At 50.9% G+C, this 13,848-nt stretch overlaps 1 protein-coding gene across 1 annotated transcript in view; it reads left to right on the top strand.

Moving 5' to 3' along the window:
* Positions 1-1,969, top strand: part of TUFT1 (tuftelin 1) — a 52,213-nt gene extending 50,244 nt beyond the window's left edge. Inside the window, exons 11-12 of the mRNA XM_056853256.1 lie at positions 977-1,077; positions 1,895-1,969. Coding sequence (XP_056709234.1) covers positions 977-1,077; positions 1,895-1,961 — 168 coding nt within the window. The 3' untranslated portion in view covers positions 1,962-1,969. The remainder of the gene's footprint in view (positions 1-976; positions 1,078-1,894) is intronic.
* Positions 1,970-13,848: the final 11,879 nt, after the last annotated feature.

Genomic DNA, 13,848 nt, shown 5'->3' with positions numbered 1-13,848 from the left:
CCCATTATTGCGAATCTTATCCTCTGCTGCCCACAGGAACAGCTCCCTGCCCTCCTCTAAGTGTCAGTTCTTCAAATACTTCAAGAGAGCCATCGTGTCCCCCCTCAACCTCCTCTTCTCCAGACTAAACATTCCCAGCTCCCTCAGCCTTTCCTCGTAGGGCCTGGTCTCCAGGCCCCCAATCATCCTCTTCGCTCTCCTCTTCACCCGCTCGATTCTGTCCACATCCTTTTTGAAGTGAGGCCTCCAGAACCACACACAATACTCCAGGTGCAGCCTGACCAATGTGGTGTACAGCTGCATTGTAATAATTTGTTTTGTGATAATTTACATTAATGTGATTTTGTTTTTCAATTGGCTCTGTGTATCAACTGCCACGGAAGCTGGGCCTGAAAGACAGCCGTGTATACTTGCTTTTTTTTGGGCTGGGGGGAGGTTAACTTAGCCAGGTCTAGGAGACGGGGTAGAAGGGGGGAGTACATGAGAGCTGCTGCTTTTGTTTATTAAGAGCTTATGCTTCTAGTCCTCATGGAGATTGGTTTGCTAGGCTTGGCCATGCTTGATAAGGCCGGAGATTTGCCAAGTCAGGTTTTCATCAGTTTATAAAAAGTTCTGTTGGTGACAATTCTTTCTTATCAGAAAATGCCCAGAGCAAGTGTATATGGTATATCCCCCCCCCCATTTTTCCTGAGATGCAGCTGAACTCTGTAGCCGAGGGTTAACACAAACACATCCCAGCAGTTCTGAGTCTGGAACTTAATTTGCTGGCATATTGGGAAGGGATGGGGGGAAATCTGTCTGCATTCTCCCATCGCTCATCTGGGTTAGTTCAGAGCAGGGATTTGAAGCCAGGTCTCTCTGACCTTGGTACGTTGTACTGTGAGAATGGGGCAAAGAGATGGTGAATGTCCCCTGGTGTTAGTGAGCAGGGCTCTCTGTGGCATATAAAAACCAACTCTTCTTCTCTCGTTTGCAGAACCTGGAGATGCACGATCGCATGGAGCACCTCATCGAAAACCAAGTCAACTCCAGTGGGCACAGCGCCAAGTCCCGCTCCAAATCCGAGTACTTCAGCAGGTGAGCCGCGAGGGCGGGATGCCGGGCAGGGGGGAGGCCAGCTTTTCACCAACACCCTGATCAGACAGACTCTGTGAGGGGTGCTCAGGAGCCCTGCTTCTCACAGGACATTTCTCGGTGTGGGCTTTGTGCATGGGGCCCGTTAGCCGATTGCGTGATCAGTTGGGGTTGACGTCTTTGGTGGCTTTCCAGTACAGACATTGGTTGTACCCGACATCACATCACCATGGAAGTAGATCATGATGGGTAGCCGTGTTAAGTCTGTCCGTAGCAGTAGAAAAGAGCAAGAGTCCAGTTGCGCCTTAGACCAATACAATTTCTGGCAGGGGATGAGCTTTTGTGAGCTCATTTCTCCAGGTAACTTTTACTGCTCTTTTTTACTGCTACAGAAATCTGAAGAAGCGAGCTGTGACTCACAAAAGCTCATACCCTGCCAGAAATGTTGTTGGTCTTTTAAGGTGCTACTGGACTCTTGCTCATTTCCCTGCATTGTGCAGGGGGTTGGACTAGATGACCATGGTTTTCCCTTCCGAGTCTGTAATTCTATGAATATAGTCTTGTATTCTGGTCTATGACTGTTTTAAATAAACTTGACTTGACTATGAATATAGTATCTATCTTGCATCCAGGTTTCTTGAGTACATCAACTCTAAAAATTAACTTTAAAATTAAATACAAACAGCGAAAGGATACAAACGGAAAATATTTTAAACTGCTATTGTAAGCTGCTTTGAACCACGAGAAAAGGTGGGATATAAATGGTGAAATAAATAAGTTACATGGGCTGATTGGGTCCCCCCCCCCTTTCTCTTTTCAGCAGCAAAAGGACCAACAAATCGCTGGGACCCAAACCGTTGCCTCTCATCCGAGTGGTGGAAACATGAACTGACTCCCCCCCACGCGTCCACCCCACCCACCCCAAAGGTTCAGCTCCAGAGCTAAAGAAACTCCATCCCACCTTGCTCAAACGCTTGGCCCGGCCGCGCCACCCACCGCTCTGAGTCCCCTCGGTGCGCCAAACGGCAGCAGCTTCTACCGTGGGCGAAGGTCACCCAGACGTTGCAGGAAGGCGAGGCCCGCTGGAGCCCAAATGGATTCCTTGGACCTTCGGGATGCTAGGGAGGGAATTTATGAAACTCATTGCTCTTCCAGAGGGCGGACAGGGGGTCCTTTTCCTTTCGCGTCCCTCACAGTGGATCTACAGGATCAGCCAGCGTTATAAGAAGAGTTCCGTAGTTTTTTTAAATGGACGCCTCCTTCAAACGTTTTTTTTCCGGCTCTGTGCGCTCCGGGAAAGCGTCTTGCGTGGCACCTGTGTGCAAAAGGGGTTCTCCTTTTTGGAGGGTACTTCCAAAGACTCGCAGCAGTGGGTTAAAGGCCTCTCTGGACCCTTCTGTTGGACAGGGTGGGCAACCGCTTGTTCCAAAGAAATCCGTGGGTGTCTGCAGACTAAGCCGTTTCCTTTTTCGCAGAGCCCCGTTGGAGCTCCTGTCTTTTGTCCGTGCGGCATTGAGACTTAACAGTGGGAGGGGTGGGGTGGGAGGCTGTGAATTAGCATACCGTATATAATGTGATGTATGGGCTGAGTTCTCAGAGTGTTCAAGATACTTTATATATCTAAGCATCAGGGCAGGCTGGGTGGTTGATCCTGGTTTTCCCCATTAGAACCACCCTGCTGACCCTCCTTGAATAGGCAAAGCTTTCTTCACACAACGCATAGTTGAATTGTGGAACTCCCTGCCCAAGGATGTGGTGATGGCTGCCAGCTTGGAAGGCTTGAAGAGGGGAGTGGAGGAGAGGGCTATCCATGGCTACTAGTCAAAATGGATACTAGTCATGATGCACACCTATTCCCTCCGGTGTCAGAGGAGCATGCTTATTCCATGAGGTGCTGTGGAACACAGGCATGATGGTGCTGCTGCAGTCGTCTTGCTTGTGGGCTTCCTAGAGGCACCTGGTTGGCCACTGTGGGGACAGACTGCTGGACTTGATGGGCCTTGGTCTGATCCAGCAGGGCTTTTCTTATGCTCTTATGTTCTAAGGCTTTAAGAGGGGAGTTAATATATGTTCATGGAGGAGGGGGCTATTCATGACTACTAGTCATGATGCATACCTGTTCTCTCCAGGATCAGAGGAGCAGGCCTATTATCTTAGGAGCTGTGGAGCACAGGCAGGAGAATGCTGCTGCAGTCGTCTTGCTTGTGGGCTTCCTGGAGGCACCTGGCTGGCCGCTGTGTGAACAGACTGCTGGACTTGATGGGCCTGGGCCTGATCCAGCAGGGCCTTTCTTATGTTATGCCCAACCAATCAGAAGCCATGCTGGGCAAGCGCCTCACCCACTTTGTAAAAACACTCGGTGGGTATTACATTGGGGACCCCTGCCAGACCAAATCCATTCCCTTCTCTCGGCTCGCTAAGCTGAGGGCTCTTCCCGCATGGCTGTGAGAGAATCTCTGAATGTTTTAAAGGCCGTGCACACCACAGATCTGCATCAAGACCACTAGGTTTGTGCCTTGACTCTGATCCTGAGGTGAGGTTAGGCAGTGGGGAGCACCAGCCATTCGTTTCTCTAAGACGAAGGTTGTTCAAGGGCTTGTATATATTCTGTACGTGACGAATGTAGTAGTCTAGAAGTATCAGCCACTCCAGTGCGTAACCGTAATCCGCCTTACCGAGCATGCGGCTGTGTCCCCTCCGTTTCCCCCGCCCCTTTCTCAGAGGTGTTCCTTGCATCTTATATGGATCTTCTTCGTTTTATCCGTACACCACCCCTGCGAGGTAGGTGAGGCGGAAAGAGTGACCGGCCCCCGGTCAGCGAGAGTTTGGACCCGGCTCTTCTCGCTGTTAGTCTGACACGCTTCACACACACCGCATTCAGCGTTAGAATGTACCAGTTTTAGGCAGCATGGCTTTGCCTCTCAAATGTACTTTGAAAAAACATCGCTGCTGTTTTCGTGCCTGTGCCAGAAGGGGGAGGGAAGAACCATTTGCCTGCTGACCGGCCGAAAGGTGCCAAAGTGAAACAGCGGATGTAAAAATTAAAGCAAAAAACGGAAACCTATCTGCCTTAAATTGTCTTCTGTCTAAATGCTGTGTACTTAGCGGGTTGGAATAAATAAGAGAGAATGCCAACGGGCTACGGGTGTGTGTCATGCTTCCGCGTGGGCTCCATGTCTTTGCTTGGCAAAGACATCCTCTTTGGGAGCCTCGAAGCGGGCACAGCTGCCAGCGTTTGCAAACATTGGCCCGGTGCTCCTGTGCCAGCCCTCGTGTGTTGACAACCAACGCACCAGCTGCTGTCTCCTTCCTCCTTGGGTCTGTCTCCCACTCCCACGCCACAAAAGTCAGCGTGGTGTAGCGCTTAAGAGTTTGGAGAACCGGGTTCGATTCCCCACTCCTACACGTAAAGCCAGCTGGGTGACCTTGGGCTAGTCACACTCTCTCAGCCCCACCTACCTCACAGGGTGTCTCTTGTGGGGAGGAGGGAAGGTGATTGTAAGTGGGTTTGATTCTGCCTTAAGTGGGAGAGAAAGTCGGCATATAAAAACCAACCCTCCTCCTTTCTCTTCTTCCTCTTCCTCCTTTCTTTCTCCTTTTCTTCCTCTTTTTCCTCTTCTTTTTTTTTTCTTGTTGTCTCAGTGCGAGGCCTCCCGGACTAGGCTGCATGGGCACGGAAAGCCACTTGACACTTCTGGGGCAGGTGCTGGGCCAGAGGAGCAGGTCTCTCCCAAACAGATAGGTGCTGACCTCAGTGCCGGTTGGAGCTCTGTCAAAGCAGGACTCCAGCATGGATACCGTGATCTATCTCCTTTCCTCCAGTTTATCATCACATAAGCCCTGCGAGGTAGGCTAAGCTGAGTGTGTAACTGGCCCAGGGTCACCCAGCAGTGTTTAGCCTGGGTATGTTTAGCCTGAAGAGAAGACTGAGAGGGGACATGATAACCATCTTCAAGTACTTGAAAGGCTGTCATAGAGAGGAGGGTGCGGCCGAGTTGTTTTCTGTTACCCCAGAAGGTCGGACCAGAACCAACGGGTTGAAATTAAATCAAAAGAGTTTATTGTCGAAGGCTTTCACGGTCAGAGTTCATCAGTTCTTGTAGGTTATCCGGGCTGTGTGACCGTGGTCTTGGTATTTTCTTTCCTGACGTTTCGCCAGCAGCTGTGGCAGGCATCTTCAGAGGAGTAACACTGAAGGACAGAGACACTGTCCTTCAGTGTTACTCCTCTGAAGATGCCTGCCACAGCTCCTGGCGAAACGTCAGGAAAGAAAATACCAAGACCACGGTCACACAGCCCAGATAACCTACAAGAACCAAAGTACAAAAATCCGTTAGACCAGAGTTTCCCAAACTTTTAGAGTCATGGACTGGGGAAGAAGAAGACTTGGTTTTTATACGCTGACTTTCTCTGCCACTTAAGGGAGAATCAAATTGGCTTACAAGTACCTTCCCTTCCCCTCCCCACAACAGACACCCTGTAAGGTAGGTGGGGCTGAGAGAGCTGTGACTAGCCCAAGGTCACCCAGCTGGCTTCATGTGTAGGATTGGGGAAACAAATCCAGTTCACCAGATTAGCCTCCACCGCTCATGGGGAGGAGTGGGGAATCAAACCCGGTTCTCCAGATTTGAGTCCACCGCTCCAAACCACCGTTCTTAACCACTACCACTTGCTCTCAGGAAAGAAAGTTTTAGGGAGGGATCTCAGCAGTGCCGTAGAGTCCACCTTCCAAAGCATCCATTTTCTCCAGGGGAACTGATTTATGTGCTCTGGAGACCAACTGTAATGGAAGGAGTTCTGGCTCCACCTGGAGGATTTAATTCTGGGAGATGCCCCGGTCCCACCTGGAGGTTTGCAACCCTGTTCCAGGATCCAAAGCCAACTAGAGACTTTTTCCCCCTAATCGGTTGTTTCAAGAGCTTTGAGAAATGGAGCGCAGCGAAGGGGAATACCATCCTCATTCTCACTGGCCGTCCATCCATGATGAAGCCTCGGGCTGAAGTCCCAGAGTCCTCTAATGGTAGCAGACCACACACAACACTCATTCAAAAGGAAAGTTAAGCCTCAAAATGGAGGGTTTTAAAACATATTATTTATTTATATCCTGCCTTGAACGCATGAAGCTGCCTTGTACTGAATCAGACCGTGGGTCCATCAAAGTCAGTATTGTCTACTCAGAATGGCAGCAGCTCTCCAGGGTCTCAGGCAGGGGTCTTTCACATCACCTACTTGCCTAGTCCCTTCAACTGGAGATGCTGGGGATTGAACCTGGGACCTTCTGCATGCCAAGCAGATGCTCTACCCCTGAGCCACAGCCCCTCCCCTTACTCCTAATGGGTCCCCAAAGCGGCTTAAGTAGTTCTCCCCTCCTCCGTTGTATCCTCACAGTAACCCTGTGAGGTAGGTTAGGCTGAGAGTATGTGACTGGCCCAATGTCATCTGGCAAGCTTCTATGGCAGAGTGGGGATTCGAACCTGGATCTCCCAGATCCTAGTCTGACACTTTAACCGCTACACCGAGCTGTCTCTCCATATCTGTGATAAATATGCAATCAGTCTTGCAGGAAGGGCCAGATTAATTCGCCTAAGGGTTCCCAACTCTGGGTTGGGAAGTTAGAACATAAGAAACGCCCTGCTGGATCAGACCAAGGCCCATCAAGCCCAGCTTTTTATAGGATAGGGTAGGGGGACGCTGGGGTTGAGTTGGTGGGACCAAGGGGGCGGTGGCCCGAAACGTTTGGGAACCACTGCTGTAGACATACCACTCTACCCACTGCACGGCACTGCCTTGCCACAAGAGTTTTTCAGGGTCAACCGCAAAGACACATCCACGCCAAGCAGATGGCAGCCAATCTCCGCCCCCCACCTTGTGAGAATCCCTTTGCAACCCACACCAATTTGGAACGCCACCCTTGCAGAGGGCGGACGCTGACCAGGAAGCATCCGTTTCCTCTGTCCACACACACACACACGCACACACCCCCAGGCATGCGCAGCGGCACACCTCTTGTGAAATGATGTTCTCTGCTGGGCGATCTGGGGCTCGTTAACCCTAATCATGTCAGCCCACTGTCACTTTCTTTTGTGCCTCTGCAAGGGGGGGTGGACCTGCACAATACGGGCAGTGCGCTTGGGGTGGGGGGAGGCTATCTCTCTGGCACACCCGGCCCTCTTATTACGGATGGCCCCGGGCCAGCTCTGTAATTGGATGGGGAGGGAGTGGAGGAAGAGACCACCCCAAGGGGTGGGGGCAGGGAATCAGAAACACACATGCTTTCATGCGCCCTGCTTCTCTGAGGGGTGGGGTGACCTTTCGGGGCGCCGGGGCAGCGGAGAAGGCCGATTTCTCTGCAAGGAGAGAGCTTTTTTGGTATGTTGTGTGTTAAGTGCCGTCAAGTCGCTTCCGACTCACAGCGACCCTATGAATGAAAGTCCTCCAAAATGTCCGATCTTTGACAGCCCTGCTCAGATCCTGCAAATTGAGGGCCATGGCTTCCTTGATTGAGTCCATCCATCTCTTGTTGGGTCTTCCTCTTTTCCTGCTGCCCTCAACTTTTCCTAGCATGATTGTCTTTCCCAGTGACTCCGGTCTTCTCATAATGTGACCAAAGTACGACAGCCTCAGTTTAGTCATTTTAGCTTCTAGGGTCAGTTCAGGCTTGATTTGATCTATAACCCACTGATTTGGGGTTTTTTTTGGCAGTCCACAGTATCCGTAACCCTCTCCTCCAACACCACATTTCAAAAGAATCTACTTTCTTCCTATCGGCTTTCTTCAATGTCCAGCTTTCACACCCATACATAGTAATAGGGAATACGATGGCATGAATTAACTTGATCTTGGTGGCCAGTGACACATCCTGACACTCAAGAATCTTTTCTAGTTCTTTCATGGCTGCCCTTCCCAGTCTCAATCTCCTTCTGATTTCTTGGCTGCAGTCTCCCTTGTGGTATAGTGACATTTAATAAGAAAAAAACGAAAAGTTTGAAATGGTAAAAATGCTCTTGAAGAATTTTGATGGGTGATGGCAGGATTTTGAGCCCCCCCCCCCCCGCCATCTAAATGAACTTGCAACTCCTCAACAATTCTGTTGGCTATTGGAATGATGACTATGAAATACCGATCAGCCACCTTTATCTAATTTTAGACCGTTTTGTTGCCTTGGACAGTTCTTTGCCTACGTTGACTGTTTTGGTTTCTGTCTTATTTTTTTCTTGCATTGCTTTTAAAATTTTATTATCATTTATAGATTGCCTTTTAAGTGGGACTCATGACAGATTACAAGTAGGAGCAGTGGTGGCTCAGAAGAAGAGGAAGAGTTGGTTTTTATATGCCAACTTTATCACTTAAGGAAGAATCAATGACCTACAATGACCTTCCCTTCCCCACAACAGACACCCTGTGAGGTTGGTGGGCCTAAGAGAGCTGTGACTAGCCCAAGGTCACCCAGCAGGCTTCATGTCCAGGAGCGGGGACACAAATCCAGTTCACCAGATTAGCCTCTACTGCTCATGTGGAGGAGTGGGAAATCAAATCCGGTTCTCCAGATCAGACTCCACTGCTCCAAACCACCGCTCGTAAGCACTACACCACGCTGGCTCAATGGATGAGCCTCCGCTTGGCTTGCAGAAAGTCCTCGGTTCAATCCCCGCCTTCTCCAGTTAAAACAATCAGAGAGTAAGTGATGTGACAGACCTCTGCCTGAGATCCTACAGAGCGGCTACCAGTCTGAGTAGACAATATTGACCTTGATGGACCAAGACTTTGCTTTAGCATGTGGCAGCTTTGTGCTTTGGTGAGGGGCTGTGGCTCAGTGGTAGAGCCCCTGCCTGGCATGGCTTGTCCCTAGGGTGGCCCGCCTCCAGGTACCAGCTGGAGATCTCCCGCTATTACAACTGATCCCCAGGCAATAGAGATCAGTTCCCCTGGAGAAAATGGCCGCTTTGGCCATTGGGCTCTATGACATTGAAGTCCCTCCCCTCCGCAAACCCCACCCACCTCAGGGTCCACCCCAAAAACCTCCCGCTGGTGGCAAACAGGGACCCAGCAACCTTGGGGGGGGGGTCAGTATCCAGGGTACTTTTTTCATCAAATCCAAGGGTTGGCCTTTGGTTTAGGGAGAAGCATTCAGCTACACTCTAGGGCAGTGATGGCGAACCTTTTAGAGACCGAGTGCCCAAACTGCAACCCAAAACCCACTTATTTATCACAAAGCGCCAACACAGCAATTTAACCTGAATACTGAGGTTTTAGTTTAGAAAAAAACCACTCATACATTAACATCCCCACTTCATCCCATGCCAGCGGAGTCGCTCTGCACAGGATCATGTGGCTGGACGGTCTCCAGGGGGCGTGCCCCATATCTTATAGAGCCGTAGTGCAGGTACAGGTAAGGAGTGCGTCGCTGGAAGTCGCGCAGGGTCTTGGCTGGCGGGTAGCGGAGCTGGTAGACGGGCAGGCCGCGCTTGCAGTGCCGCAGGCAGGAGGCGCGCCGCAGGACGCACCCAAAGAGCTCCAGCTCAGCCAGCCCCTCGTCCGGCGCAGCGCCGGGGCCCGGCTCTCCAAAGGCTGGCTCCCCGAGCCAGGGCTCCCCTGGCGCCTCGCCACCGCCTGGTGGCAGTGCGCCTTGCTGTCACACAGCAGGCGGTGGAGGTGCAAGCTGGCCTCCAGGGCACGGACGCTCTCCTTCCAGCCCTCACCCTCGTACTGCTCCAGCGTGTAGGCGTGCTGCAGCAGCAGCAGCTCTGCCGCCGGGAAGCCGTGGAAGCTGTACTTCTTGTACTGTGCGCCGGCCAGGGTGGCCAGCAGCAGCAGCAGCCCCTGGCTTCGCCGCTCCATGCCCGCCCCGCTGCTGCCACCTGCTGCTGCTGCTGCTCCGGAGCCGCTCGGAGGCTCATCGGGAGGCTCCGGGAAGCAGGGGGGAAAGGTAGGCGGGAGGCAGGCCCGGGAGGATCCTGCAGGGTCTTAGTGCGGCCGGCGGGCGAGGGGACAAAATGGCCAAAACGCACAGCAGGTTTTGCCTTGAATTTTCAACTCTCTAGATCAGGGGTGGGGAACCATTTTTCTGCCAAGGGCCATTTGGATATTTCTAACATCATTCGCGGGCCATACAAAATTACCGACTTAAAAATTAGCCTGCTACATTTGGTCAAACATTTAGCCAAGAGACATGACTGGAGATGGGTCCGAGTGTCTGCCAAGTAGAGCGACTCACTTGTGAGCTCTCCTGTCCCCAGCTGGGCCCAAGAGATTCAGGCAAGGCAGCATCCTTCTGAGCTAGAGATCTGCCAGGACCTATGGCCAGACCAAATGATTTTGCGGGCCTTATATGGCCCCCGGGCCTTACGTTCCCCACCCCTGCTCTAGATGTGCTGGGGCGACGGCACGCGTGCCCACAGAGAGGGCTCTGCGTGCCCACAGAGAGGGCTCTGCGTGCCCACTCTGGCACGCGTGCCATAGGTTCGCCACCACTGCCCTAGGGCCTTAAAGGGCAATCTGGAGCCAGTTCAGCTGGCGGAGCGCCGGTTGAGTGCTCGCCTGCCTCCCCTTTTATGACACGTGGGGAAGCCAGGCGGAACCGGCCACTCAGAGCGGAGTAATCTGCATGCGAGGCTCAGAGGCTTCTGGGAAATCAGGTGAGTTGGAGACTCGCCGTAACTGTACATGAACTTGGCCGAACAGATCCACCGAGTTTTTCAACCAGAGTTTTGTGAGTGAACTGCCACTGCCTGGTGTGATCTGTTGTACAGGGAAACTGTGGCCCGCTGTGCACGTTGTTGTCGGCCTTGCAGGCACAGCTGCTAGTTAGCCGGAAAGCTGCCGGCTTGGTGCAGGCAGTCGCTCACCAACATTGTTTTGGTCAAAAGGAAAGAAAGATTTCTTTCCCGGTTAAAGAAAGGGTGTTCCGGTGGCCCAGCTCCAGACTTGTTCTCTCTGCCTCCCCACGCCGAACAACCTTTAAGTGTGCAAAACAATCATTCACACATAAACAGGAGCCATAGACCTACAGCGCTCTGCTGCCTTGGGGCTGGGTTGCCAACCTCCAGCTACTAACTGGAGATCTCCTGCTATTACAACTGGACTATGGCATTGAAGCCCCTACCCTCTCCAAGCCCCGCCCTCCTCAGGCTCTGCCCCAAAAACCTCCCGATGGAGGCAAAGAGGGACCTGCCAACCCGGAGACATGACCTGAGCATAGGGTTGCCAACCTCCAGGTATTAGCTGCAGATCCCCTGCTGTTGCAACTGTTCTCCAGCCGATAGAGATCAGCTCACCGGGAGAAAAGGGCCGCTTTGGCCATTGGACTCTATGGCATTGAAGTCCCTCCCCAAACCCCGCCCCTTTTGGGGTCAGTCCCTTCAGTCACTCGGGGAAGAAAGAGACTTTTCCCCCAGATGTATGTGGAGGAATAACCCCAGCTCTTTAGCCCCCCTCCCCCCATGGACTCAGGGTAGAGTTGCCTGAGTTGGGAAATACTTGGAGATTTGGGGGGGGTGGAGCCTGAGGAGGGCGGGGTTTGGGGAGGGGAGGGACTTCGATGCCATAGAGTCCAACTGCCAAAGCGGTCGTTTTCTCCAGGTAGATTCATCTCTATTGGCTGGAGATCAGTTGCAATAGCAGGACAGTGTCTCTGACAGTGTGTCAAAGTTTCTGTCTAGACATTAGGAAGAACTTTCTGATAGAGCGGTTCCTCAGTGGAACAGGCTTCCTCGGGAGGTGGTGAACTCTCCTTCCCTGGAGGTTTTTAAGAAGAGGTTAGATGGCCATCTGTCAGCAAGGCTGATTCTGTGACATTAAGCAGATGATGAGAGGGAGGGCACCTTGGCCATCTTCTGGGCATGGAGTAGGGGTCACTGGGGATGTAGCGGGGGAGGTAGTTGTGAGTTTCCTGCATTGTGCAGGGGGTTGGACTAGATGACCCTGGTGGTCCCTTCCAACTCTATGATTCTATGTTCCCCAGCAGAGTGAGGATTTCAACCTGGCTCTCCCAGGTTCTAGTCCAACCCTCTACCCATTCCACTGACGGCTCCATCCGTCATACTGGCTCAGGCCCCCTCTCCCCCACGGTTGCCCCTAGCGACGAGGTGGACCTCTTCGAAAACTACAATCCCCATGAAGCCCCGCGCGAAGCTGGACGCCCTCTCCCATGATACTGTGCGACAGAGCGATCTCCTTGAACGCAAGGGTGGCGTGGCCCCGCCCTTTTGAGGGGAAAGCCACCAACTACAATTCCCATGAGGCCTTGGGGGAAAATGCATGCCCTCCGCGGTCCACTGAATGGGGCGCTGCTCCAGACTACACTTCCCATGAGGCCGTGCGGCAGAGTAGCAGTTTTACCCGTTGTGCTTTATGATTACTCCGCCCCCAGATTATAATATATATTATAATATATTATAACTATATATATTATTATATGATAATATCTCCGCCCCCAGATCTGGAATTTCACAACCTGGAGTTGGCTGGCCTTTAGGCCATAAAGGACTTTGCTGCAAGGAGAAGCGCTTAAGAGAATGATTTTTAGAATTGTATTGGTGGTTTTATTATGGATTTTACTGAATATTTATATTGTATATTGTTGTATTTTTAAAATGATGTTACCCGCCCTGAGCCGGCTTGCTGGGGAGGGCAGGTTATAAGTCTAATAGATAAATAAATAAATATTTCCACAATTTATAGTCCTCAAAATACAAAAGTATGTGGCTGAGGGACATATGCTCATAAATTATGACCCTGTGTAAAGGGAAGGAGGAGTTTGTGGGATCATGTACTGTTCTGGACAAATGAGGCAAACATGAAGTTCTGATGAAGATCTTTACGAAACGGGATTAGGAGCCGGCAACCTGTTGCATTTTTTCTAACAGTACTGAGGAAGATGGATTTATTGCTATTTTTTCTACCGATACTGAAGATATGATTTGCAGCCTTGTTTAAAAACTGATCTATTGGTGTTGCATCGATGAAGAAATATCCACGACATATGGAAGAACAACCTTAAAGGATTGCAACGGGACTTTTGATCTATGCCAGTAGAATTATTGTGGATTGTAACCTTGGGTGTATTTTAGTCGGTATACTTAGGTAGTCATGTTTGTACGTGATAAATTATATTTATGAGTGTACGTCCCTCAGCCACATAGTTTTGTATTTTGAGGTTTAATTACAGTGTTGGTGTGGCATAGCTACTGTTTCAAATAGATCAGGTCATTTATAGTCCGCCTTTCTCACTTGGACTCAAGGCTGATTATGACATACTGAGTCCATGCAATGGACAGGATGGGACGTTCAGTGAACAATGCAATAGGAATTAGGGTTGTAGGACCAACCAGAAGTCTAAAAACAGAATTGGAGCAAAGCATAAGTATTAACGTGGCAAGCTAAATTACATAAAAATTACATACTAGGATCCTAGTTTCAGCAAAGTAGTTTAGATCGCAGTCCCTAATAATTTATCCAAGTAACTCTGAATTATTTAGTACAGTGCCCTGACCTGGATAGCCCCAGGCTAGCCTGATCTCGTTAGATCTCAGAGGCTAAACTACAGTTGCCAACCTCCAGGTGGTGACTGGAGATGCATGGCTACTAGTAAAAATGGCTACTAGTCATGATGCATACCTATTCTCTCCAGGATTGGATGAGCATGCCTAGTATATTAGGTGCTGTGGAACAGGTAGGCAAGCTAATGCTGCTGAATATCATTTGCGCATTGATGACAACCGACCCCAAAGACCTGGTAGATAAGAAAATCCTCCTCTCCACCAATCTATCGTAAGG

The sequence above is a fragment of the Euleptes europaea genome, chromosome 7 (assembly GCF_029931775.1).
Source record: "Euleptes europaea isolate rEulEur1 chromosome 7, rEulEur1.hap1, whole genome shotgun sequence".
In the NCBI taxonomy this organism is placed as follows: Eukaryota; Metazoa; Chordata; class Lepidosauria; order Squamata; family Sphaerodactylidae; genus Euleptes; species Euleptes europaea.
This window is presented reverse-complemented; position numbering and strand designations above follow the sequence as displayed.